Source organism: Lissotriton helveticus, chromosome 1_1, assembly GCF_964261635.1.
Source record: "Lissotriton helveticus chromosome 1_1, aLisHel1.1, whole genome shotgun sequence".
In the NCBI taxonomy this organism is placed as follows: Eukaryota; Metazoa; Chordata; class Amphibia; order Caudata; family Salamandridae; genus Lissotriton; species Lissotriton helveticus.
In genome coordinates this window covers 1,354,542,646-1,354,569,719 of record NC_136057.1, presented here as the reverse complement: position 1 = coordinate 1,354,569,719, position 27,074 = coordinate 1,354,542,646, and the positions used below count along the sequence as shown (strand labels likewise).

Sequence of the window (27,074 nt, the reverse complement as noted above, 5' to 3'; positions counted from 1 at the left end):
TACACTGTACAGGCAGGACAGACATCGTTACCACCAAGACTCTACCCCTAGCCTCACTGGACAAATATAAAATACACTAAGGCCTAGTTGATGTACCATAATTCGTTAGGTCAGCAAGACCCAAATTAACTCCACTATCAAATAATGTGTGTTGCCAGCCACATCCTGGATCAAACTGCCAATTTACCTTCTCGTCGTCCAGCAGAGGGCTTCCAGGCTCTGAATCCACAGAGTACGGGGAGAGGCCCCCTGGCGAACCAGAGTCCGAAGGAGGAGGGGACATGAGCAGAATGTTGTGGTTGAAGTCATCCATCTTGATGTCCATGCTAGTATCCACCAGGCTGCTGAGGTCAATGCCCTTCAGGAGCTCTGCAAGTAAAGGTTACACAGTCACAACTTGCCTCTTCAACATGGAGTCCCCAACAGTCCTACACTTGATGTGAGAAAACATGTTCCAACTAAAAGACTCTCAGGGTTCCCAATCACTGCAGATTTTTTATGGAACCTTTACTCAAATTGCACTGAAAAGAATGGGAGACAGTACTGGGTTAAAACACATGAAGAATTTCTTCTACTTGTTATTAGAGACGATATCAGGAACTTAGCCCACAAGTTAAACTCTGGAAGGCGCATCTGGGATCATCCAGGGGGAGGGTGGATTACGTCCAAGTCAGAGAAAGGAATGAACAGACATGGGGAAGAATGAACGCATCTTTCAAAGTACACACATACACATCAGTATCCTACACAGCAGGGCATATCAAGGGAGGGAGGTTTAGGACTTCAAAAAGGATTCCCAAAATGCAGAACTAGGATTATAAGAAACCATTTCCTTCTGCATCCTCACTGATATACATTAATGTAAAATGGAATAAACGGCATATCCCAATCTGCAGTTGCTAACAAAAAAACGACACTCCGTAATCAATCACTTCATTTAGAAATAGATATGTCATCTCACGGTACGTTAGCTAAATAAATTACTTAATGTTTCCTAACCTGTTTTCTATTGGAGCAGGGTCAAGACTGATTTGAATATGGCTGGGTCCAAACTGCTAATAATGGACTGGGATGCAGCCAGAGGAAATAACTGAGATTAATCCCAGCATTACATTCATCACTTTTTCCGATACGCGTTTCGTATACGTTTGACTTATTAAAGTGTCTGCTCTTTAATTATCATTAAAGCAATAATGCTTGGAAAATGTGTACTGCTCTCCAGTTGGTTGCCTTACAAATCTCAGTCCGGTACATACCTTACCGAGGCGAAAGATGCTGCTTTGTCTCGTATACAGTGAGCTCTAAGTCTCCCCCCAGGGAGAGGCCTGTTAACTAACTGACAACGACAAGCAACACACACAACTGTCCATCTAGCTATAGTCTGCTCTGAGGAAGTCATACCAGTTCTAAGAGGGCCGTAAACAACCAACCAACTGGTTTGTCTTATGAAGATCCTTAGTTCTGTTCAAATAAAATTGAAGGATTCTCATAAGATCTAAGGAGTGAAGTGCCTTCTCTGTTGGAGAATAATGATTGCTTAAAAAAACAAAACAGTAATGACATTTTTTGGCGAAAGTATGAAAAGGAGGATGTGTTCGTAACACTGTGTAGGTTTCCATTGAAGAAAGATCTTACAGCTCACACTTTTTGCAGAAATGGCCGACACCAAAAATGCCACCTACCAGGGAAGGTGCTGCAATGAGTCCTTATGATTGAAGGAGCCAATCCTTTTGGATAAGACAAGAGTCAACTTGCATGACGGAGAAAGTCTAATCGGTGGAAAATACTTCTTTCATGAATCCATTTAAGAAGTCTTTTATGACCGGAATCATAAAGAAATAGCTTTGTCACAGCCCCTTCCTGTACGCTATAAAAGCAGCAATATGGACTTTGATTGAAGCACACTACATATTTGATTGACCTAAATTAAGTAAATATGGAATGATTACAATCTCTTGCCAGTTTGTAGGGTCTTGGTTGTTGTTCAAGCACCCCATATGACAAACCTCTGCCACTTAAACACATAAGATGCCCTTGTGGAACGAAGCTTAGCTAGCCTCTTACAATATTCATACAATATGGTGGGAAGTTAGAGTCCATATTAAATTACTTCACAAGCCATGCTCCTAAATTCAATGACTATATGCTGGGGTGATCAATTTTTCTTTGAATTTTTGGTAGATTCTGTATGTACAGCAACATCTTCTGGGTTCTCACGGAGAGGGGAAGTAGCTCTCTATACTATCACTGTCTCAGCCATTATGGTGGTACTGGAATCATCTTGGCACTGGATAGGTTTTGTTTGAGCAACATTGATGGAATTAGTGGGATCGGATTGAAAACATGGAGAAAACATTTTTATCAAGTGATTAAAATGGCACTGCCCAACAACTCTGGTTCCCACGTTCTTGATATGAAGCTTGGGTATTTTGCATTTGACCTGGTGCCGATTAAGTCTACATTGGGGAAATTCCACTCTTGAAAAATGTCTGGCAAGATCCCCGTCATTCAGTTCCCATTTAAAGGTTGTCTATGACACCTACTTAGAAGATCTGCTTGACAGATTAGTCAACCCTAGACCCAGCAGGTGAATTGCTTGAACCAATAAGTTCCTTTCGAGGAGCCAATACCACACTGCTTAAAATTCAAGCAATAGGGACCTTGATCTTGTGCCTCCGTGCTTGCGAAGACAGTGTACAGTTGTTGTATTGTTCATATGTATTAAGATCCTGTTCAGAGTCAAAGATGGTGCAAATGCTTTGAAGGCTAGATGGACCACCTTTAACTCCAGGACATTATGTGGTAAAGTTGTTGAGTTTGTGATCACAGCCTTTGTACTGAAAGATCCTGCAAGTGAGCATGACATCCTGTTAGAGAAGGGCCTGTCACAACAGTTTGGCTTGGCAGATTTTGATTAAAAAGAATTCCCTTTAATAGAGTGCTTCTCTTGCACCACCTTCCTCTCCTGTCCAGACGATACACAACTCCTACTTTCCTCTGAGATGAGGCCCCCCCCAACACAAGAAACAAGTTCACTGCCTGCATAACCAAAGTCACTAACTGGATAAAAGCCAACTGTCTCAAACGCAATACCAACAAGACCGAAGTAGTGATCTTCGGAAAGAACCCCTCACATGGGACTCCAACTTGTGGCCAGCTGAACTTAGACTTACTCCCACACTCGGCACCCATGCAAGCAACCTCGGATATATTCATCTACAGTAAACTGGACATGACCCCACAGGTCAACAGTCACTGCATCCTGCTTCCACGCCATGGAGATGCTGAGGGAGATATTCCAATAGCTCCCAAGCAACACTAGAAAAAATGTCACTCATGCCCTAGTCACCAGCAAGTTGGACTATGGGAACACGCTCTATGACAGGATCACCAAGGAACTTACTAGAAGATTACAAACCATGCAGACCTCGGCAGCCAGACTCATCCCTAACATCCCACACAGAACTCCCATCACACCTCAGAAGCTCCACTGGCTTCTGATACACAAACGCGATAATTTCAAACTTCTCACACACACACAATTAAAGGACTACACACCTTATGCAGTTGCATCCTTTTCCACCAACCACCCAGACACCTCTGCGCCGCAGGATCCCAAATCACACACATCCCACGCATACAAACAAAAGATCAGGAGGGTGGGAGTTCTCTTACATCTCTTCTAAAGCATGAAACAGCCTCATCTAGAGATGACTGACATATGTTCGGGTTTCTTTGCTCCTAGATGATGCCAGAGGCGCGGAGATACTCCTTCGGGAGTCGAGTCCTAGCGCGGTATAAGTTTGCAAATAAATAAAATAAATAAATACTGCACAAAAGATCCTCCCCCTCTTTTTTGATTTGCGAAAGACTTGGCTTTTCAATTAACCAATCTCAAGTAGGCAGGGCTAGGCACATGTGCCGCTCAGCGCCATGATACCCTCGCAGGTGTCAGCACACTTTACAAATAAACATAATATAACATAACAACCATATCAGAGACTGGTTGACCTGTTCTGTGAGAAAGAACTTGTCATTCCAATTGTTTTTCCATTGGAAGCACTGATTCTTGAGGTGCTCCTATAATGGCCTAATATAAAGACGTGCACCAGAGACTAGAACAATGCATGAAGCTATAGATCCGAACAGGTATGTAATCTAGACAGCTTTTGGTTGTTGTGTGTCGTGATAGATGACATTTCAGCAAACACTTTTCCTCTGAAGGATACGCTCCTCCCTTTCAAGTGCTAGAGTTGCTCCCAAATAGGCAAGATGTGCTGAAGACAACAATGATTTCTAGAGGTTGATATGCAAACCTAGGAATCGTAATAAGTTGGCCATTGTGTTGAAGTCCAGCCGTGCCGGATGAGTACACCAGGACGTGCCTTTATCAGCCAGTCATCCAAATAGGGATAGATATAGATCTTTTTCTGTTAGAAGCGAGTCTGGTCAGCCAGACAGGCATGCACAGCCATGCATTTGGAAAAAGTCCTCAGAGCACATTTCAGTCCAAAGGGTGGAACTCTAATGAAAATGAGCCTTGCCTATTATGAATCTTAGAAAATTTCTATGCTTTACTGCCACTGGTATGTGAAAGCAAGCATCCTGTAGATCTATAAAACACATTCAATCTCCATTCATACGCTGTGGCTATGTCTAGTGCTGGACTAACATCCAGAACTTCTTGGGGGGAAAAATAGCTGGAAAACCTTCCTTTTCCTCGCTGAGATGGAGAAATTGGTTCTATTGCATGCTTTAGAAGTAGATATTTTATCTCCTTTTCTGCAACTGATGTTTCGGGGCTGATTTTGGAAGTATTGATGGAGGAGGAGCTTTGAAACGGATGGTATCGCCATCCTGAATGTTCTGCAAGCTCAACCGCCACTCTCCTAGACAGTTTGATACTCTCCTTACCACAGGAGCAGCGGACATAGTAGAGGAATTGGGCCTTTCACTGATTAGCCTGTGAGAGTGACTTCAAAGTAAATTACCTCTTTCTCGTCTGAATATACAATGATATTTGGTCTGCTGCTGCTGGACCTGTGCCTGAGGGTTACACCCTCCAGTTAGGACACTCAGTCTAGGATGTTATCAAGAATCCCTTCGTCTGTATTTGGATCTGTAAAACAACTTGCTTTCCTCCAATCCTACAGCTTTAAGGGTTTCACCATCCTTTTTCATGTGTTCCATTTCATCATCAGTGTGAGGACCAAAGAAGACTGCTTCGGTGAAGGTGAGATTCTTGATTTTAGGTCACACATCTGGCTTGAAAGTAGTCAGTCTAATTTAGGTCGATCTGTGCAACGCAATAGCATGGCAAAACTCTGTGCCCAGTAGATCAGCAGAATAGAATGCTTCACTGATATATTGGTTGCAAACAGTCCTGAACTATCTCCAAAACATCCTGTGATCTCTCTTTTGGAAGTTGATCCATAAAGGTCTAGACTCCCACACACAGTGTCCTATTATATATCCCAGTAGTGCCGATACACTTACAGTTTTAAAAGCCACCAATGTAATACCACAAACTTTTTTTCACATCAATTCTTTTGCTTTTTTTCATGGCAGGATTGATATTTCCAGTGCAGAAGAGCCAGAAGAGAACCTTTTTACAACAACTTAGACTATAACCAGATCTGGCTTCGGGCCCTATCTGAAATAAACTGGGTTTTGTTCAATATATTTACATTTTTGTCAGGAGCTGTGGAGCTGCTACCTTGACTGTTGCTGGTGTAAGGAACTTCTCTTCAGCTAATTCTGAAAATCCAGGGTCCAACAGTAAGATGGGCTTTGGAGAATCTCTAGGCTGCAATATGTCCACTGTCACAGACACAGTCATCTGAGGAGTTTGCAACGGAATATTTAGCTTTGTGGCTGGAACGTTAAAACAATTATTGATGATGGTCTTACTGGTGGCACCACCAATGATGGTGGAACAAATGACATGTAGAAATCAGACAAATGACTCCTAGAAGAAGGTGGCAAGATGGAAGGCAATTTTCTACATTCACATCTTTTCAGTGGAGGCAGTACTGAAGAAGTTGGTTAAGGTGACATTGGGGGTGTAGGTGACAATGAAGTGCCCTTTGGCACTGGAGGCTGGACTGGTCTGGGCGGAAGAGGAGAACAGGGAAAAGTCACAGTCTTGGTGGCAGATTGAACGGCTTAAGAGGTTCCTGCACAGGGTTCTCTACTGGAACCACCTGTCTTGGCACAAGCAGTGGAATTGATCTGCCATCTGGATAGATATCCTGCTGTGACTGAATAAATTGAAGAAAAATAAGCTGCAGTCTCTTGAAGTTTAGCATCTTGAAGTCAATCGTCTCAACAGCGATCTAGATGTAGACAAAATGAAGGTTGACAGCTAGACAGCGATCAGTGGGGACTTCTCCATGTCAGATGTTCCGTCATTGAATGTCTTATCATTGACTTTTATTTTTTGCACAGGTCTCAAAGGCCCGGGATGGGCCCAGAGGAAAAGTCAATGGTCCCGGGGACACTGGTGGTGCGGTCATCGACTCACTGAAGTTGAGAAAGTAGGTGAAGATGCTGGTTTCGCTGTCAACCGGTGCTCCCAGATGTGGCAGATCTTACGAAAATTATCGTCAATTTGTGGACATTACTGAGATAATGGATATAGTGGGGAGTGACCGTTGGCAGACAGAAAGAGACAGACAATTTTTAGTGTGCTTTCAAATATCCAGAGAATACGAAACACAGAGTCACCCTTAAAACTCTCTTGTTTTCTAAGTAGGCAAGAATTAGAATCAGCTTGTTTGGAATGGCACACAGTTTCTAGTAATACTGCACAAACAGGGCCTGGGCAGAAAATTAGAGCTGCTAACTGTTTATCTAGAGGATGCTTAGGGAAGTGGGAATATGTAGCTGATGTGATGTCATGAAGTCTTTTGGTGCTTCATGACAGTAAGGTGATCACACATAAATCATGCACAATAGGGAGCAGGGTAGGAGAGTCTATAGAGTGAATGCGAAACAGCAGAGCCCCACTGTCACACACAAGACTTACGATTCTTTTGATTGGCCAGTTTAAGGGCCATGTTCTCCTGACGGAGTCGGTTGTTCATCTGCTGTAGGTACTTGATGTAATCAATGGCCTTCTTCAGGACACCTGACTTGTGCATCTGTAAGAGAGGAATGCAAGGACTCGTAAGGAAGGAAATAATTGACAGGCATTAACGCTGGCAAGGAGAGAGAGAGGAAAGCTCACACTTAAGTATGTAACATCTATTAAGCCATTGGCAGGTCTGAGTATGAGCTGGAGCCAGTATGTACAAAAGATGATACCAGAAGAATGCCCAGGATGTTGAGAAGTTTCAGAATCATGACAGCAGATGTGTTGTCCGGAAAGAATGAGCATTGATGCTTAATGCAACCTCTGGCAGAAAAGTGGCAGACACCGCAAAAACAATCAGTCAGGATGGCACTTGATGTTAAAACATGGCCAACATTTTGTCAACATCACCCACTGTCCTACTCCAGAAAAGTCCTGCATATTCATTATCATCCTTCTCAGAATTTACTCTCAGTCTCTACTCTTCTACTAGGTGGGACTTGCCTTGGCAAGAACTTTTCTAGTCCTACCACACCATGGCTGCACCTTCACTAATCCTGTCCTACAATGGAGGCAAACCACCCTAGTTCCCAGGGACTCTCTTGTAATTTCAGTGCCCTCAGTATACTCCTTCTTTGACACCTTACCTTGGAGTCGTTGCCCATCACCAGGTCTTTGAGCTCCAGGATCTTATCGTTGATGGAAGAGCGGTATCGCTTCTCGATGATGTTGTGGGTGCTTCGACGCTCGCCCTCCTTGGGTACTTCCAGCTGCTTGAGTTGACCTGGCATTTGCTTTAGTGATTCCTGCCCCATCATCACCGGCATGGTGGTCACAAATGCCCCATTGCCTCCCACCAAGGTCTGAGGAAGCAGATACATAGAAAAGCAATGACAAGATCAGCTTTAGACAAGTGAAGTCAGAGTGACTGATATCGGTCTTAAAGTATTCAGTTAAGGAAGAGGGGAGTTACTTAGCACATCTGAAGTTAGAAGACCTAGCTATTATAAAAGGACAAAGCAAGAATATATCTTGAGAAGGATGACTAGTTCCTTAGGGTATCGTGTGTACCATATTTGGAGGCGGGAGTCCAGTCAAAATGGAGAGGTACATCTGGAACAAAGTGCTCACTTCTAGAGGCCGCACTTTTAAAGTTTTGTCCAGATCGAAATGACACACCTGGAGCATAGTGTCCAGGCCTGGGGGTCAGTTTCTGAGTACAGTAGCTAGTCCTGGAGATCACATCTCTATTAGGATAGATTCAGATTTCAAACACTGCAGAAACACAGAACAGTTGAATATTCAAAAGGGAGGAAGGGTGAGAATGCAAGAGACTACCTTTTTCAGAAATAAAGGCTCCCAGAATGGAATGAGACTATGGGGAGAAGTGGAGGAAGAGGCTAAAAAAATACAAAGACATGTTTTCATAGAAAAAGGCATAAATACACTGAACACCCTCAACAGCGTTAAGAGAAACAAAGCTAAACCAGTAAACAATAAATTGGAAGGAACAAAGAGGACTAGCCCACAGCCAGTGCAAATGTTGTGCCTCAAGGGAAGCTAGGTAACAGTTCAATTCAACTGGTCAATCAGAATTCGTCTCCCATCAAGTTCTGGGTTTTAATATTTGAGGAATAACACAATTACCTACCCCTACCATTAACCAAGAACAGGGAATATAAGCTCTCTTTTGAAGGATTCCCAACGTTTTTTAGCACTTCCAGTGAAGGCAGTACTGTGGGGCTTGAAGGCGAGTCACCCCTCAGAACAAAATGTTCCTAATAAGTAAATGCACAAACATTTTCTGTAAATTGTTTTTTTTTTAGCAAGGGCTAAAATCTTGGAATGGAGAGTTATACACGCAAAGAAGGAAATACATTTGCATACTTAAAAAGAGCATACTAGGGAATGTTTATTGAGCACTCTGCAAGTGTTCTGTTTGGGAGAAGAAGTCCACTGTGAGGCTGCACCATACAGAGCTGACAGCTAGTGGCTGGCACACATACCTGTAGAGAGGTCGTCTGGAGAGGTGTGCCAAGAGTCGCAATCCCGGGGGTTGGTACAGTGGCCATCACGGGGGTGTTCTCAGCCTTCAGGGTGGTGAAAACTAGTGAGTCTGTTTTAATGATCTGCGGATGAACCAGCACCTGCAAGAGAAACAGGAGGTGGCAGGTCATTGGGTATTTGGAGAAATGGCTTGCATTCCTGCTTCACTTCTTCAGCACTCACTACTTATCGAGACAAAAAACGCAGTGGACTCCCCTATCAAAACCAGTTAGTTTTGCGACCGATAAGTTTGAAGTCTCCACAGTATGTTTTGGGGCTTTTCCTGTTGCAGGCTCTAGGCCTACCCACACAAGTGAGGTACCATTCTTATCGGGAGACTTGGGGAACACAGAATAATAGAACAAGAGTTATTATCAATTGACTTTCTATGTATTTTTGCCTTCCAAATGTAAGACAATGTGTAAAAAAGAAGTCATTTTGAAAAATGTCTTCTAATTCACATGCTAGTAAAGGGTACCCACAATTTCGGAGATGTGCAAATAAATTAACAATTTAAGATATACATAGGTTTCCTGGATACCAATTTGTCACTCTTTATATCTTACCAAATAAATTGCTATATACCCATACACAATGAAAAACCATTGCAAGGCGTAGCTCTTTTACTGGCTCTGGGTAACTCAGGTTGTTGTTGAACCTGCAAGTCCTATATATCCCTGCAACCAGAAGGGTCCAGCAGACGTAACGGTATATTATTCCACAAATCTGCCACACTTACAATAAGTTACAGGTGGAAACGTTGGCACAGTTGCCTTTTTTTTTCCAACTCAATTTCAATATTTATTTTTTCAACTGTTGGTTTCTATAGAAAAACTTTGAAGGATCTACACAAATGACCCCTTGCCGAATTCAGACTTTTGTCTACCTTTCAGAAATTAATTGCTTTTCCGGGATCCATTATTGCTCTCACACCCATTTCTACCACTAACTGAAAGGAGATTGAACGCACAAAAATTAGGAAAAATAGGCTATGTCCCAGTAAAATGCCAAAACTGTGTAGAAAATGTTGGTTTTCTGACAGAGGTCTGCCTGTTCCTGAAAGCTAGGAAGATGGTGATTTTAACACCACAAACCCTTTGTTGATACCATTTGCGGGGGAAAAACGGACACTTTCTCCTACAGCACTCCCCCCACCCAAAGCCCAAAATGTAGCTAATTTATCAGTCCCCTCCACGGGAAGCCACAAACCCTAGCAGCAAGCACAGAAGTATGCCCTATAAGCCTTTTAAATATGTCCTGCATTGGGACCAGTGGTGTCTTTGGAGGGATTGCTCTCTTTAGAACTTTCACAAATGCTTTGAAGACTGTAATTGCAAAGAGGGAAGTGTTTTCGATCTTGCATGTAAATGGCTACTAATGTCAAAGATAACCTAAGTGTATGCTGACTCCCCTCTGAAGGTACAACAGATAATTCTTCGATGCAAAGCAATATTTTAAGATGCTTCCTCTTCCTACCTAAACAGTAATAGACAACGCATTTATACTTTGCTGTAAAACATGCAAGCGCACTAGGCCAGGGTCCCAGCTCAAGTGCATCTTGTAAGAAAGTGGCTCTGTATATACTGGACCAAAGTAAGGCACAGTGTGCACAGAGTCTATAGTCCCCAGAGGTTTGGCAGAGGCTAAAGTTAGATATAACCTTACTCTCTAAAGTGGTAGCTTGGTCGTGCAGTAAGGCAGTATCAGAGGACAGTGTAAAGCATTTGTTGTACGCACTCAGTCAGCAAATGGTCTCACACACTCAAGAACTGAACTCTAGGCCAATGGTTTTGAATCAAAATATATGGTTGTTTTATTTTAGAACCAACAAGGTATCAATATATACTTTCTCAGAATGAGTTACTTTCGTTAAGTACTTTTCAAATAGGCAATAGACTTTTTGATTACAATAGTTACAGTTTGTTGCAACTGGCAACACCATTTTAAACACAATGCAACATTGAGCTCAATGGGAATTTCTAGTTAAATGCAATTAGTTACTTTGTAGATTACTTTTCTAACCACAGGACTGGATCCTAGATTCAGTCCTGGGACATGCACTGTAATCAGTTAAGTAAAATCGTTTTGGTTACAGTAGCGGTTTTTAAGGAATATTATTGTTTTTTAAAAGTTGACACGTAAAAAACAATTCTAGGCAAAATTACCAATGTTATCCTACGGAAGGAAATTCAGTTTGCAGGTAAAGTATGTTTGCGTTACTTTTGTAATCCAGTGCTGGGCTCCTAGGTTCAGCACTGGGACATCTATCTAAAACAGGCAAGTAATTAAATTTTTATCGTTGGCACAATTTTTAAAGAATATTTGTATGTTTAAAAAAAATCGACACTTGGGAACTTTTTCAGCAAAAAGCAGGCAATAATATCCTATGGAAGAAAACTAAAGTTACTGGTAAGTACGGTTGAAATTACTTTTCAGGGTCAGTACTGAGCTACAAGATGTAGCACTGGGGTCTCCCCTGATAACAGGGGAGTAAACCGGAATTTGATGTTCGGCTGATTTTAGATGAAGTCAGGAGGTGGAACCTTGCAGCCACTTAGTCCATTACATTATGAAAGCCCCCAATGTCCTCCGGGAAAAAATCTGCAGGATGAGGTGGGGTAGAAGATGGATTAGGAACCAAATATTCATCCAATTCATCCCGTGGTTGTTGGAGAATCAGGAATCTCGCCCTTCTCAAGCTCATCCACCGAGGATGAATGGTCCTCTCTTGGAGGTGGGTATATTGGGCACGGGTGATATCCTGGGTGTCATTGGTGGTAGCACGTTTTTTTAGAGTAGCAGGAGGAATCGGTTGGGGTTGTGCTGGTGGTTGCCCTTGTGGGGTGTCTGTGCATCGCCTCTTGTAGCACAGCTTGCAAGTCCTGTAGTAAAGGAGGTGGGCATACAAACTTAATTGCGTCTAGGTTGTTGTTGGTAGTCATAATGCTAGTGAAAATGTCTAGGCAGAGCATAATATGATTGGTAGTGCTCTTGATTATCGCCAGAGTCCTCATCCTGGTTTTTTACCCAGAGCTATGAAGGACTGTACACATCTCCATAAGATCCATTTTCATCAGACTCCTCTATATCAAGCAAATGGCTAGGCAGCAGAGGTGTAATCTTACTTGCTTAGGTAAGCTGTGTTGTTAAGACTGTATTTGATATTTTTACCCTCGTTGACAGTGGAATTTCACTTGACAACAGTGTAGACAACGTCGGCGCCGATGTCTGTGGTGATGGTGTCACTTTCCCCATCAACAGTATGTTTGCTGCTGCTGCAGTCGACTGTGTCTCTGTTGACTGTAAAGGTTCCAACAGCATATCAGTAAATGAGATCTTCGCCGATGGCATATCTGTTGATAATGCCATTGTTGATGGTTTCGGTGCAGACAGCATCTCTGGTGATGATGCCTCCGTCAACGACTTGGGTGCTGATGTCGTATCTGCTGAGGCAGCCTTTGACTGATTTTGAGGCCCGACCTCCCGTCGACGGTGCTGTTACAATTGGAGCTGCGAGGGCTGTGGTCATCACTGCTTTCATCTATGTCTTCGACAAAGATGCTGAGGTGCCTGTCGTCGTCAATTATGCCAGCACCGACAGTCATCGACGATCTTGGTTGTCGTGAAGTCAACGCCTCTGAGGAAAGAGACCATTTTCGCTTCCTTTTCCTGACAGGAGGAGTAGATGGTTTGGAAGAGGCTGCCCCTGTGGAGACCAGTTTAGTTTTTCCTTTCTAATGTGATCTTTACGCATTTTTAAGGCTTTTCTACTCACTTCACAAGCCCCATGGTCAGAAGATCTTGACCTTTTCTGGGTTGTGTGGGACAAATCGCTGTCTTCCCCAGAAGCACTGGGTGTCTGGGCCTTGGATTTCTTAACCCATATAAGCAGTTGTCCCTCTTTATCTCAAAAGGTCTTTAATGAAAAAGTAAGACGGATCCTGCACTCCATTACCTGATGTTGAGGGTAAAGACAGTGCAGGCAGTCCTTATGTGGGCTGTTCAAACGCAGCCGCTTTTTCCCCATAGGATTTGCAGGATCTAAAGAGACCTGTTTTTGAAGATTCAGACACTGTAAATATACAATAAGTAAAGAAGTAATCTGAAGAAAAACCTGAGCAGAGATCAGGTAGACTCCCTTCACACAAGGTGCACTAGAAAATCTTAGGGATTTAGCCTCTGTTTAGAGTATTCTAGAGTGCGTCCATCTGATTGGTCATTTTTCAAGTTTGGACTTTTTTTTTTAAAGTACATAGATAGGCTATAAATGTGACTTTGCATTGCCATTAAGGCCTATGGCACAATACAGCCTGCTTACTATGGTAATGTGGGTCTACCACTTTGACCACAGGGAATGATTCAAGCATGTTAATCTATGAAAGATCCAACACTGGATAACAATCAGTTAATGTATGTCTGAAAAAGAAGGAACAGCCTTTGAGGGGCCATCACCATTGTAGGAAAAAGCCCCTTTTTGACATGGCCACCCCCACTTTCTGCCTGGTATTTGACGCAATTTTGACTGACGTGCACCGAGTTCCTGTTAACCAGGTCCCGGAGTGCCAGTGCTCTTTCTGTAAAACAAGGTAACTGTTCTCCAATTGGCAAGGCCTTTAGCACCCCTACATGTCCCTAGTAAACTGGTACCTATGGCATGGGTATTAAAGTATGTCCCTAAGAGCTTCAGCATGTATTGTGCCATCCTAAGGGATCCACCTCTAAACTCATGCAGACTGCCATTGCAGGGTGCGTGAAAAGGTGCAGACAAATGTGAAAACACAACATGGCACAAACACTGTGAGCCATGCCCACAAACACTGCATGCATATATGTAAGTCCCCCTTACAGCAGGCCGTCTAGCCCTAAGGCAGGGTGCATTATATTACATGTGAGAACATAACTGCAGAAGCCGAAATGCCCATGTGCTGTCCAGTTTAATTGCTAGATAGTACAGGTGAACAGGGAAGCCATCTTAGGTATATGTACTGGGCACTGGTAACTACGAGTTCCCCGGCTACCTTAGAGGTAACCCCTGAAAACTAAGAGCCTACAAGTGTGCTGGTTTACTGGTATTGACCAGCCTGCCAACACAGACATGTTCTGATCCCCTGCAGGTGAGAATTCAAGTTCTCTGATGCCAGCAACAATACCTGCTCTGGAGGAAGGTGGTGTTCACACCTCCTTCAGCGAGATGGCTAGTGAATCAGCATACCAAAGCTAGGGACTTCAAAGCCCCCAAAGCCTTTGATATGAGACACCGACTTCCCCTCTACCTAGGAGATGTCACCCCCTGCCTGAGGCCCATTTGGCACCAGGACAGGTGAGAAATTAGCTATGCAATGAGGCATGGTGCACTACCAGGCAAGTCACACCCCTAAGGTAGGCTGCCTGATGTACTCCAGGAAAATAAGGATTCCACCATCTTCATTTTGGTGGAATTAGAAACTCTGTGACAGGGTTATGCCCATTCCCAACAGAAAGTGGTCATATAGGGGGGGTGTATTCCCCCATTGGGTAGGTAACCCATAAGTAGCCCATTGGCTACCACCTTACGTAGATTCACGTTCCTAAATTGAATATTTAGGTGGGGTCTGATACCAGGGTGCTTGATTCATCTGACTGAAGAAAGAAGAGGACAAAGAAGAGACAAAGAAGCGCGAACTGAGGACTGCCTGCAGACTTTTGGCGCTAAACCCTGCCTGCCTGCTCCTGTCCCGACAATCGCAGAGAACCCAACTCGTCCTGCAGTTGTGCATACTCCAAAAGCCAGTGAGAGCGGTCAGCACTTTGCAAATCAGCCAGCATCCATCTCCCTTGAAGTGTAGGAGCCACCTCTTTGCAACCTGCACACACTAACCGCAACAGTCCGGTTCACCGTTCTGCTGTCCACCAGGTCCATTGACGAAGCAGCCACCAAGGAGGAGATCACTGTGCTCCAGGAGATCACATCTGCCTCCCCACAAAGTGTGAAGACGCTAGGACCAACCGGAGCCGCCCTGCACAAAAAACCCAGGGTACCGAGCCTTTGCAGCAACCAAAGCTTGTTGGAAGTCTAATCAGACTCAAACACCAAAACGACTGACCAGCCGACGAAGGAAGTCAGCATTGCAGAACCGTGAGTGCCTTTGACGAACAGGCCCAGGCGACCAAAACCATTTGCACCTGAGCTCCCCGGCCACAGTCCACGACAACCGACTGTGCCCCCTTGCTCCCATGAACCATCACAAACTGAGCCCCTGGACTTGTCCCCAAGTTCCCCCTGCAGCCTGTTTCTAAGTGCCCCCCCCTTTTGCCACTGGTGTAGCGCGTAAGACTACCAACCTGTACCGCACCTCTGCACTCGGTCAACTCCTGGGCAGGTTTACTTGAACTGCTGGTGGTATTTGGACCTTAGGCCCCTAGCACCCTAAATGGGACCCCTGAAATACGAATGCAAATACCTGTATGCAGCATGTTTCTTTCTCCACAGGTATGCATTACCACGTAAAAACACATGAGTGGAACTTTACTCACCTGTAAAAATTGATAACTTGAAAAGTGCTTACCCAATAACGAAGTTCTTGCTGTTGAAATATATATATATATATATACTGACTGAAATAGACACTTTAAATGAAGAGTTGGAAGCAATGGGGCAGGAGGAAGAAATAAGCAAACGGCGCAAAGAAATGTCAGCTCGCTTTAAAAAAAAAAAAGGAGAAAATTAAAGAATGCAAGACACATAAATTTCAACGCGACAAAGTTGATTACGAGGTGGGGCAAATATTCACCTTTGCCAGATAATACGATGCCGTTCGAAAATCTCAACAGAAACAGGGTCCAGCCACCAATATTAGGGCTATCATCCGTCAAAGAAGGGCAGGAGAAGATACAGCCACAACATCGAGTGACCAATTAACATGTAACAGTGATGAAGATTCTGACCTAAGGAACCCCCCCAAGTGGTACAAGTGGAGTAAAATCATCGCCGGGGGAAGAAATTAACCTTTTAGCGGCTCAAAGTCTGGCAACCGTGAGACCAATAACTCGATCTCAGACAAACGGAAGCGGGCAAACATCAAGGGCAAACATCAAACGCAAACAGAGACGCAAAGCGGCCAGACAGAAACTAAAATCTCCAAAGAAAGAAAAGGAACTATTGGAGAAAAAAATGACTCAAACAGTTGTAAATCTTTCAAAAATAATTCTAACAAATGACGAAGCTTTAAGTCTTGGCCTGTCTTATTGTCCACCCAACAACTTTGATTATCCCAACGTCCAGATGGATGTGTACAAGGGAATAAGGAAATTGAAATTATATGCAATCAAAAAGAAACAAACTGATGCAGGCGATTATGTGGATCCTATAATAGAGTCCACACCCCCGGGATCTAATACAGTTGCAGAACTTGAAGACATGTGGAATCAGGAGAATGATTCCGTTGGAAATGCCAACCCGCAGGATGGAAATATGGAAACTAGGGGAGCGGGATTGACCAAGTTCAAGCAGAAATCTAAATTTTGTCCCATCACTTTGCACAATTCCATTGACACTTTTCACGAAATAATCACCAATAAAATTTAAAAACTAAATTAAAAAAAATAAAAAATCGGCATGACCATTCAAAAGCACCGCAATCAGGATCACAAGTATTTTCAATTAATGAAAAAATTAAAAAACAACAAAGATGTCGTAATAAGAAACAGTGACAAGGGCGGAAACATAGTCCTATGGCCACATGAAGATTACACAAAGGAGGCCATGAGCCAATTAAATGACAGACAATGCTACACACGTACGGATGTAAAAACATTGAAAGAAATGTATTTAACATACTATAAAAAACTATCAAGTTGGCGCAACAGGAAATTGATCAGTGAGGATGAACATAACTACTTGAAAAAAGACAATCCGGTTGTACCCACGATATATTTCATTCCAAAAATCCATAAGGACAACAAAATACCTACCGGACGTCCTATAATTAGTGCCAGAACAGCATTTTGGAAAAGACATCTGTATATGTTGATTATTCCCTGCAAGACTATGTTAAATCTTTGCCCTCATACGTAAGGGACACAAGTGACTTTATAAATAAAGTCAAAGACTTTGCATGGAAATCTGATTATTTACTGATGGCATTGGATGTGTCATCATTATACACGAGTATATCTCATGTTGATGGTATCCAGGCGGTGAAGCACTATTTAATGACAAGAGAAGCAATTTATAAACCACAAAATGAAATGCTTTTGGCCATGATAGAATTTTGCCTCTACAATAACATCTTTATGTTTAATCATTTGCTGTACTGCCAAATTCAGGGTGTGGCCATGGGGGCTAGCTTCTCCCCAAGTTATGCTTGCCTCCATATGGGCAAATGGGAGAAGCTAGTCCTCATGGAGAAACACGGAGATACAATGTCAGCCAAGGTGAAACTTTGGCTTAGGTTTATCGACAACCTCTTTATTATATGGCAGGGAGCCAGGGAAGAAGCTGAAATGTTTGTGGCACAAATTAATATAAATGATTTAAACTTAAGGTTCACTGCAGAAATAAGTGAAACAAGTGTGAATTTCCTGGATACTAAAGTGTATATATGCAATAACAAACTGGAAACCACTTTGTACCGTAAGAAAACAGCAGGAAATTCGGTGCTACATGTATCAAGTGCTCACCCTCGCCACCTGGTAAATAGTATACCATATGGCGAAATGCTCAGAATAAAGAGGGTATGCAGTACACCAGAGGAACTGACAATGGCACAACAAAGCAAAGAGAGATTTTTAGAAAGAGGCTACTCTCAACAAGTAGTAGATCAGGCCATTGCCAAAACAGAGATTTTAGCCAGAAATGACTTATTGGCCAAAAGCAACAAAAAGGATCAGGCCATTAATCTTAGTGAAGGAGTAAAGATTGAGGATGATCGGAGTTTTCGCCTTATAATAGGTTACAGTAAACAGCACAAGGCACTCCACAAGATCATTCAAGGAAGCTGGCCTATACTCCTCAATGACCCGGTATTAGGAACCCTGCTACCGCAGAGGGCGTCCATTACCTATAGTAGAGCTCCCTCAATGAGGGATTGCCTTGTGGTATCCGATCAAGAAATTATATCTAATCCTGTTTGGTACCAGAATTTAAAAGGGTTCAGAAAATGCAAAACTTGTAAGGCCTGCACCCATGGGACTAATACCATGACCTATTTTAGCCCATTTAGCTCTAAACCTTACAAAATAACGAAAATGTTAACATGCAAGACTGAGTACACAGTGTACGTCTTAACTTGCCCGTGTGGGCTCACATACGTGGGCAGTACAAAGTTACAAGCACACGTTAGAATACTCCAACCCCTCCGCGCAATTACTAGTATGGACAACACATATCCGGTGGCGAGACATTTTAAGGAACGCCATGAATCCAACAACAAAGGGTTGTCCTATTATTTAATTGACGCAATTTCCCCAAATAGACGCGGAGGAGATAGAGAAAGTAAATTACGTAAGTTGGAGACTAGATATATTTTATTCCTTGATTCTAAACACCCACAGGGCTTGAATATAACTGAGGACATGTACACGTGCTTAGAGTAACGGTGAGCAAAATTCATAATTCTATTCATAATTATAATCATACTTGTTTGTCCTAGTGACAAGAATTAAGAAGAAAAATAATTTGTCTAAAACATCAGCATTTCTTAAAAAATGGATATCTTGTAAATAGAATGAATTTTAACATCAAGATATTAAGGATTTTTTAAAAATATTTTTACCTTTAAATTTAGTATTTACTTGAGACATTGATATATTTGAATGGGATATAAAGTATCAATGTCAACAATGTATATAGTAAACAAATTTTAAGGCCAAGACAATAGATTATTATGGAGTCCTGTCGGAACAGGACTAGTCTCTCATTAAAGTTATTGTGGAATAGACTTCGAGTGGTCAGTTGGGAAGTAACTTTGAAAAACTTGTTACATGAATCAAGCTTGAATATATATAAAATCATATGATGAGAAGGTGATTTAGGAAAAGAATTGTACAAACCAATGAAGGCAACAATATATAGAAAGGCTAGACTGCACAATAGGTTCGTAAGAATTTATAAATGTAAGGTATTGGTTTTAATTTTTCACTAGCACATTAGGCACTTTTATAGACTACCTCAAAGCATTGAGATTTAAACTTACAACAAGAAAGTTGTTTATGTATTTTACTAAGATATCAATAAGTGTAATTAGCAAAATGGCAGTGACCCAACCAAATATGCCATTGCTCAAACCCGCGTTTTTACTATTCAAGCATAAAAAATAGGCGGGGCCAAATTAGGACATTCATGCACGTAAAGTTTAATGGGCATGCCACATTATATTTTGGTAAATGCACAAAATATTGCGATTTGTAAATATTTGGCAGTTGAGATGGGCCAGGATTTAGTGTTTCACTAAGTGGAATATTGACCTTGATTTGGAAGTAGAGTAATTCCAAAACGGACTCATTCTTGGCAAAAGGCATTTTGTGATACAGGGTCAAATGTTATATAGTATTTTACTCATATACATATATTTATTTATTGCGATTTTGCACATGAATATTGTAAAGTTTTGCACACAACATTGTAAAGGAAGTACGTAATAATATTTTTTCCATTGCGATTGAGAATGGTAATCACGTGACTCGCTTTAATTATGCACTGCCACTTTAAAAATGTTTCCCAAATCCACAACATTTGTCGAGTGAACAAGCGGCATCAAGCTGCGAAACGCGTCTCTGACCTTTGGGGAATAAATAATTTGAGCACCGATACTGGGTCCGTGTCCTGTTTGCTGGCGGCAGCGCGTGATTGAAAACGCGGCGGCTGATTTGACAGGATTGTTATATATATATATATATATATATATATATATATATATATATATATATATATATATATCCAGGTGCTGGGAGGTATTACACGCAGGAAGGAATCATTTGGGGGAGGACATGCCACAGTGATTGGGCGCTGAAGAAGGCTAAATGAGCAGAAATGCATTCGCCGCCACTGGGAACCTGTGAATAAAACGAGCTGTTTGCCCTGAACTCCCTCTGGCCTCTGAGTTCCTCTTTTCGAGGTAACTTTTCCGATATATATATGCCGAGACCAGAGTGTGTCATATGCGGATGAAGGTATTCAACCTTCGCGAGGGTGCTGTGAGCCTCATGGCTGCCCCCGCATAAATGTATCACGCTGTTCGAAGGTCTCACAGCCCGAGGGGACCCAAGGAGGAACTTTGGACCACAGCAGCGCAAACGTGGGTCCTACCAGCGTTGCTCACAGTCACTGGATTTGGCAGCATTGTTCTCTGCTCCCCACGCCACCACCCTGCGTGCACGTGGCAGGTGCACCCTGGGAGTTGGAGTCAGGTACCAAGTGGGAGGACTCCGACAGGTGAAAGGACTATTTCCTGGGGGAGGAGTACCAGTGACCTCACCACTACATAGGTGGAGCACAAGCAGCTGGTCATCATTTGGACTCTGGTGGGTGCAGGGCGCTGACGAAGGCGGAAGGAGCCGAAATGCATTCGCCGCCACCTACCTGTTATGCTGTGAAATAAAGTGTTCTTCAAAGGACCCCCCTCTGGCCTCCGCGCTTTCCTTTTTGGGTGAAGTGGTTTGGTGGTGTGATATATATATATATATATATATATATATATATATATATATATATATATATATATATATACCGCCCCAGCGTTGCCTGGGACAGAAGGGGGCTGGGGGCAGCATTTCAGGCTTGCGGCAGCGTTGCCCGGGGCAGAAGGGGGCTGGGGGCAGCATTTCAGGCTTGCGTGCACCCATGGCTCCCGCCCGTCCCTCGTTGCGCACCCGCAGCTCTTGGATGGTTCACTTACCGCGGCTCTTGGATGGTTCACTTACTTTACTCGCCGCTCCTCCTCGCGCTGCCGATTTTACTGCTCCACTGCTCCTCCGCTTCTCGCTGGTCATTACCGCTTGTCCGCCGCTCCTCCCCGCGATCATGTCCTCCGCTCTTCCTGTTGCTCCTGAACGCCGCTCCTCCCCGCGCGCCCGATGTCATGACGCAGACGTCGCGGCCGGCGCTTCTTTCAGGGGACTACTTTGTTTTTAAAGTTAATTTTTTTAATTTACGTTTTATTTTTATTTTATGTAGCCTATGTCCATCTACACACCCTGACAATTTCAAGGATGTATCAGGTGTGTGGATTGGCGCTGTGGTACCCGAGTTTACCTGTCTCAAAGGGTTGTGTTCTCTCTTTATAATAGTAGTATAGATATATATATATATATATATATATATATATATATATATATATATATATATCTGTTATTTTTCTAAATCGGTCTCTAGTTTCTTCTTGAGTGTGGGTCTCATTAATTGGCTCTGTAAGTACAACAAATGCTTAGCACTACCCTTTGATAAGCCTAAACTGCTTGCCAACACTACCACAAAAGGAGCATTTGGGATTATTACTTTAAAGCCCTGTAAACCAATAAGGGTCATCTGGAATTTCTACATAGTGCACCTTGTTTTTGCTACACTACATAAAAAGCCAGCTTCCTACAACACTCTCAGTTTGGGGTAAGCTTTGCCAGTAGCGGAGTTTAGCATTTCTCCTTGAAACAGCTGAACTTACGGTGTACTGAGAAGGGATTTTTTGACAATTAATGTAAATCCTAACCCATGTAGGAGTGACGCTGCTCCATGAGTGTGTGCTGGGCATTGCTATCAGCTGCTGCTCTTTACCGGCCAATCGTTTAAATATGAAAGTACCTGAATGGCACCATGGCAAAGATGTGCTGCAACCAACACTAAAGATGTTTTAAATACCTTTGGGGTGTTGCCACCCAACATGAATTGAGGTACTGGTGAAGAACCAGACGAATGGAATGTGGAAGCAGGTGTCCTTGAGCACGTGGGTCGCCATATGGTCTCCTGTACAGAGCAGAGGGATGATGTCCTACAGGGTTTTCATATCCTCCCAGAAGATATAGTGATGTGATGGCTTGAGGTTGAGGATAGGCTGTATTGTCCTTTTTGGGAATGAGGAAGTACAGTGAGCACACTACTTGGCACTGCTGGTGTGGAGTACAGGTTTGAGGCCCCTCTGCCTAGAATTGATCGTACTTCCTCCTTGAACAGCTGCTAATGTACCAGGCTGATTGTATGAGGCCATGGTGATGTGACTGGTGGTGTGGTGTGAACTACATGCAGTACATTTGCTAATAGACGGACAAGACCCACATTATTTCCTTCCGCTGTGGAAAGAATAACAGGGTTTCGGACGTATCTTCCCACTTTACTTGTTTTAGGGGATAGGTGGTGAGGGGGGGGGGGGGTGGAGCTTGCATCACCAGTGCCTTCATCGATGGTTAGTTTATGATCTGTGTGCGCCACCACAAAATCTGGAGGCACATGACCGTGCATACAGAGTGGAATATCTACATTGGGCTTATATTGCTTTCTCCAGTCTGGGATTAACAACCCTGATCTTTACTGGCTCTGTAAAAGTTATCTGCTACACTACTTGTCATAGTTTTAAACATCGACAGGAATCTCTGCATTTTAGACCAGGTCTCTATGAAAAGATTTGAACACACAAAGTTTGACCTTATGTTGGGGAGCAGGTCTCTGAATCACAGCATGATATACCATTGTGTCATCGGGTGGTGAAGTCTTTGCCGGGTATGGCTCTAAGCTGTAGTAATCCTGAGGATCATCCCCCATGTGTGATGGGATTAGGTGACAACACCAAAAGAACAAGAGAAGCTATTGGTGTACCTGGGGTAGTCTTTGTCCCTAGTACCTGCACCCCAGATAATGTATTTACTCCTCTACATCTGAGCCATCTAAGGAAACAGTGTCAGTCTTTGTCCTGGTGTATTGTGGGGGTTCAGAAATAAGTCTTGAGAATGAAAACTTCTTCAAGAAAACAACTTGCAAATGGTCATTCCCAACACTACATTGTATGAGGGTCCAGAGCATGTCATCTACAGGAGCACATGTTACAAACTAAGTTGTCTACTGTAATACTAGCTCTGAAGCCCTTTAAATACCTGCATGTCAAATACTGCCTTCAATCCAGTGTATGAAAAACATGTCAATTATGTTCGTTTTCAGTTATGATAGGTATATAATGACTGTCTGCATAACAATGTCCTCAAGTAACTGCACTTAAACACAATTTAACTAACAAGTTGTAAATGCATGTAGATTATCAGGTATCGAAGTAACAAGCTTGGACAAGAGTAGTAAGTGTGACTTCCCCTTCGCACCCACAAAATCTAGCACCCCACTCACTCTTTCAGACAGACATACTTACTGGAACCTGCTGCACATGCGACGTCATGGTTTGTACAGTGGCCGGAGTGAGGGTCTGAATTGTGCCATTGGCTGATGTAAGGGTCTGGATGGTGCCGGATGCGGGGGTGAGAGTCTGGATGGTGCCGGTTGCTGGGGCGAGGGTCTGGATGGTGCCGTTGGTCTGCATTAAAAGACGCTGAGCCTGCATCGTGTGCATCTGCTGTTGAAGGGCAACTGACTGCACCTGGGACGGCGTCATCAGGTTCTGCACCTGGGGCTGGAACACTGCAGAGAATGACAATAAAAAGGCTGGCAACAAGAGGAGGCCCAGGCACATCCTAACTGAACTGAGCAAGGATTGGCAAAAGAAAGGCTGGCTGAAAGTAGGCTATCAAAGGACAGCTTACTACAGTTGATGCCACAACAAAGTTTCATGTCTCACTGGATTCATCAGGACATTCAATACTAAAATAAAATCGAGCCACTCTGGAATGGACACGTTATAAATGTATTATTTGGGCTCAAGAGAAGTTTACTACTTCACATTTTAGATGTATTATAAAGAGCATACTTTGTGTGACAGTTATTTTTTGCAAAATATAGCTGTTGAGGGTTATTTATAGAAGAACTTTATGTGATAGAGGGAATTTACAGACAACATTCCAACCAAAGAGTGGATTCGACAAAGGGCGTCAGAGCATTGGGGAAAATATAACAAATGGAACTACCTTCCATTGCCGCTTCACCTTGAAGTGAACTTCAGCAAAACACCAGAAAGGCATGAGTCTCTTCTTGTAAGAAGCATATCCAACATAATCCTAGAACCAGGTCAAATGTTCATGATAAATGGTGACTGTGCAAGAGCATCAGTACATTTCACTCGATGTAAATAAATCATATGTGGGTTTCCTGAAATCTAGCCCTGGATCTCGCCATGTTGGATATGCATTTGGCAACTCTAGCATAAACCAATTATTTTCTTCTCACCGTAAAATTCAAGGCTCACAGCTGTTCTTCCCACCTTAAAAATGTTCAAAGGGTGCGATGTTGTAGAAGAAAAAAACAATAAATAAAATCCTCATCACAGCTCTGCTTTACCCCAGTTCTATGCCTGTAAATCACTCTGAAGGCACTGAACGTATTCAGTTTGCAGCAGTCACGATCACTTGAGAAGATTCAGACAGAGCAATATGAAGCTAGTAGCATTTATAAAGGGATGCATATACCATAATTACAAAGTGTTGCTGTGCATGGGGTGTCAAATGTAAAAACAAAAAGGTGATGGATGGAATGCTTAAATCAACCCATGGCCGAGACCAATTCAAGCATTCCATCCATCACGTTTTGTATCCTTTAGTGCAGGGTTCTCTAACCAGTCAATCGTAAGCTACCAGTAGCTCACGGACACCTTCAGAGTAGCTCACAGCCCGGAGTCCATTTTTAAATAAGCACAGGGTCACATTTTCCTTTCAAGGTTAAGGGAAAATAGTCTTATTTTACATTATTATCATTAGGCTGCAGACAGCACGCCCTGATAATGAGCAGTGCTCAGTCAAATGTATGAGCCAGACCGAGGCACAGAGGTGAAGAATTGAAGCACAGAGGTATTTAACTCTTATATAAAAGTCCTTGTCAACTCAATATTGGTGTGAGAACAGAATTATTTTTCTGAATGATTTTAAATGGATGAAAATGAAAAGTTACCTTAATGATTAAGTAAACCCTTAATTTTTGTATTCTCCGATTTCAGTGTCACATTTACAAACAGCAGGCATTTTGCTCCCAGTGACCAGTAGACACTCTGCCATATTTATAATGAAAAAAAAGTCTTTTTTTTTTTTAAATGGGAGAAATTTAAAGTGAAGAAAAATATTTCTGTGAAACATTAAGACAAAGTTTTGTTCCACTTTCAATTAAGCCGATTATGTCTTAATGTTTAAGAAGAATGTTTTCTTACTTTAAATTCCTCCCATTTAAACAAATGGCTGTATTTTTCTGTTATAAATATGGCACTGTGCTATTGACACGCAATTGGAGTGGGGGAGAGGAGGCCACTGTATGTCCTCCCTAATCCAAATCCTATACCACAAAAGGATAAAGAAGCGCAAACTGAGAAAGGACTTTTTCCCTAGCTGGGACTTCAAGTCCAAGCGCTATTTGGATGTCACATAAATACTATCAGAGCACATGGAGAGACCATTCTTTTGGAAGAGGAAACCTCACATAGTTTGTTACATGCTTCATCATCGGCAACCTCTCCCACCCTGGGCAAGCAGTGTCACCATGGTAGACTCAGCTCCTGGTGAACCCGAACGAAGGAGGGAGTTCTTAGATAAATATCTACTGGACTAATATCAGGCTACAGACAAATTAAAATACCTTGGGTAACCCAGGTATATCACCTCTAATATTGGGGCACTCGGGTTTATCTAAAACACATATCCTATTCATACAAACACACACATTCACACATCCCCAAAGACCACGCTCTTACTGACACACATGGCAGACCTGTCATAGTGCCCCTACTCAAAGTATTTTGCTCAAACAATAGTATCAGGCTTTAAGAACAATAGGCTTAAAGTCAATAAAGTTGGGCGTGGGGGTGTCTGGTAACAATGTGAGAGATGTGAGAGTAGCTTGGCTTTCAGAATCTCAACGATTTTCACTGATCAGAAGTAGCTCTCACTAGAGAAAAGGTTGGATACCCCTGCTTTAGTCCATAGGGCTGCATTGAGCGTTGCAGTGTGAGTCCCAGCCTCTTGCATCCAAAGGGTCCACCTAGCTTTGTACTTATTGATGGATATGGTTTCCTCTGTTGCGTTCAGCCGGCAGAACTACATCACAGATCCAAAGAGAGATACATTCAAAGTACCAGGAAAGATGCTGGATGAACTGCTGTTAAAGGGCCCAAAGAGCCAATCCATGAACAGAAGCCACAGATCCCAAGAAGCATGTGTAACATACTCAGGAAGGCACCAAATGAGTTTTGCTACAGTTTTCTCAAAGCTAACTTCTGCACAGAGGACTCACATTGCATCCGGAACTGATACATTTTCTTGCAGCTTCCAGGGTGCAATGTATCAACCTAATCCAAGTATAAGGCACAGATTCCACATAGAAGCACACCAGATAGTTTCTGTGGAGGGTTATACAGTCAATGTTAGCACAGAGAATAGATGTTGCATAAAGAAGCACAGGCAGCTTTACTTAGAAAGCTGTCGGGGAGCTTATCTGTCTAGTGGACACAAATTGGATACAAAATATCATGCAACATACCTGAGAAGCCGCCTGAAGAGTTCTGGTAGATAACGGGCTGCTGGATGAAACGAGTCTGGGTGGCGGTGCTGAAAGCTGGGGTGATCATCATAGTCTGTTGCGGGAGTTGTGGTTGAATCAGTGGTCGAGGCTGGAGAGCCGGCGTTGAACGCTGGGGCTGGGTGGCTGCTGGTGCAACTTTGGATGCGGGCTGTGTAACTAGTGGCTTCAGGGAAAGGGCTGGGTAGGACTGCTGTTGCTGCCCCTGGCTAAACGTCTGCGTGAGAACCGCCTCTGTCCCATCATTAGCTGAGAATGTGGGGCACAGCTGCTCTTCGAAAAGGTCCGGGAAGTCATCCACCTGATTACTAACAAACTGAAGCATTTCTGGTTAAA

At 42.9% G+C, this 27,074-nt stretch overlaps 1 protein-coding gene across 1 annotated transcript in view; it reads right to left on the bottom strand.

Annotated features, from left to right (window-relative positions):
- The window catches only part of SREBF2 (sterol regulatory element binding transcription factor 2), a 251,077-nt gene that overhangs the window by 190,413 nt on the left and 33,590 nt on the right, over positions 1-27,074 (bottom strand). Inside the window, exons 2-7 of the mRNA XM_078683331.1 lie at positions 26,700-27,065; positions 23,440-23,705; positions 9,079-9,219; positions 7,720-7,935; positions 7,028-7,142; positions 188-369 (exon numbers count right to left, since the gene is read on the bottom strand). Coding sequence (XP_078539457.1) covers positions 188-369; positions 7,028-7,142; positions 7,720-7,935; positions 9,079-9,219; positions 23,440-23,705; positions 26,700-27,065 — 1,286 coding nt within the window. The remainder of the gene's footprint in view (positions 1-187; positions 370-7,027; positions 7,143-7,719; positions 7,936-9,078; positions 9,220-23,439; positions 23,706-26,699; positions 27,066-27,074) is intronic.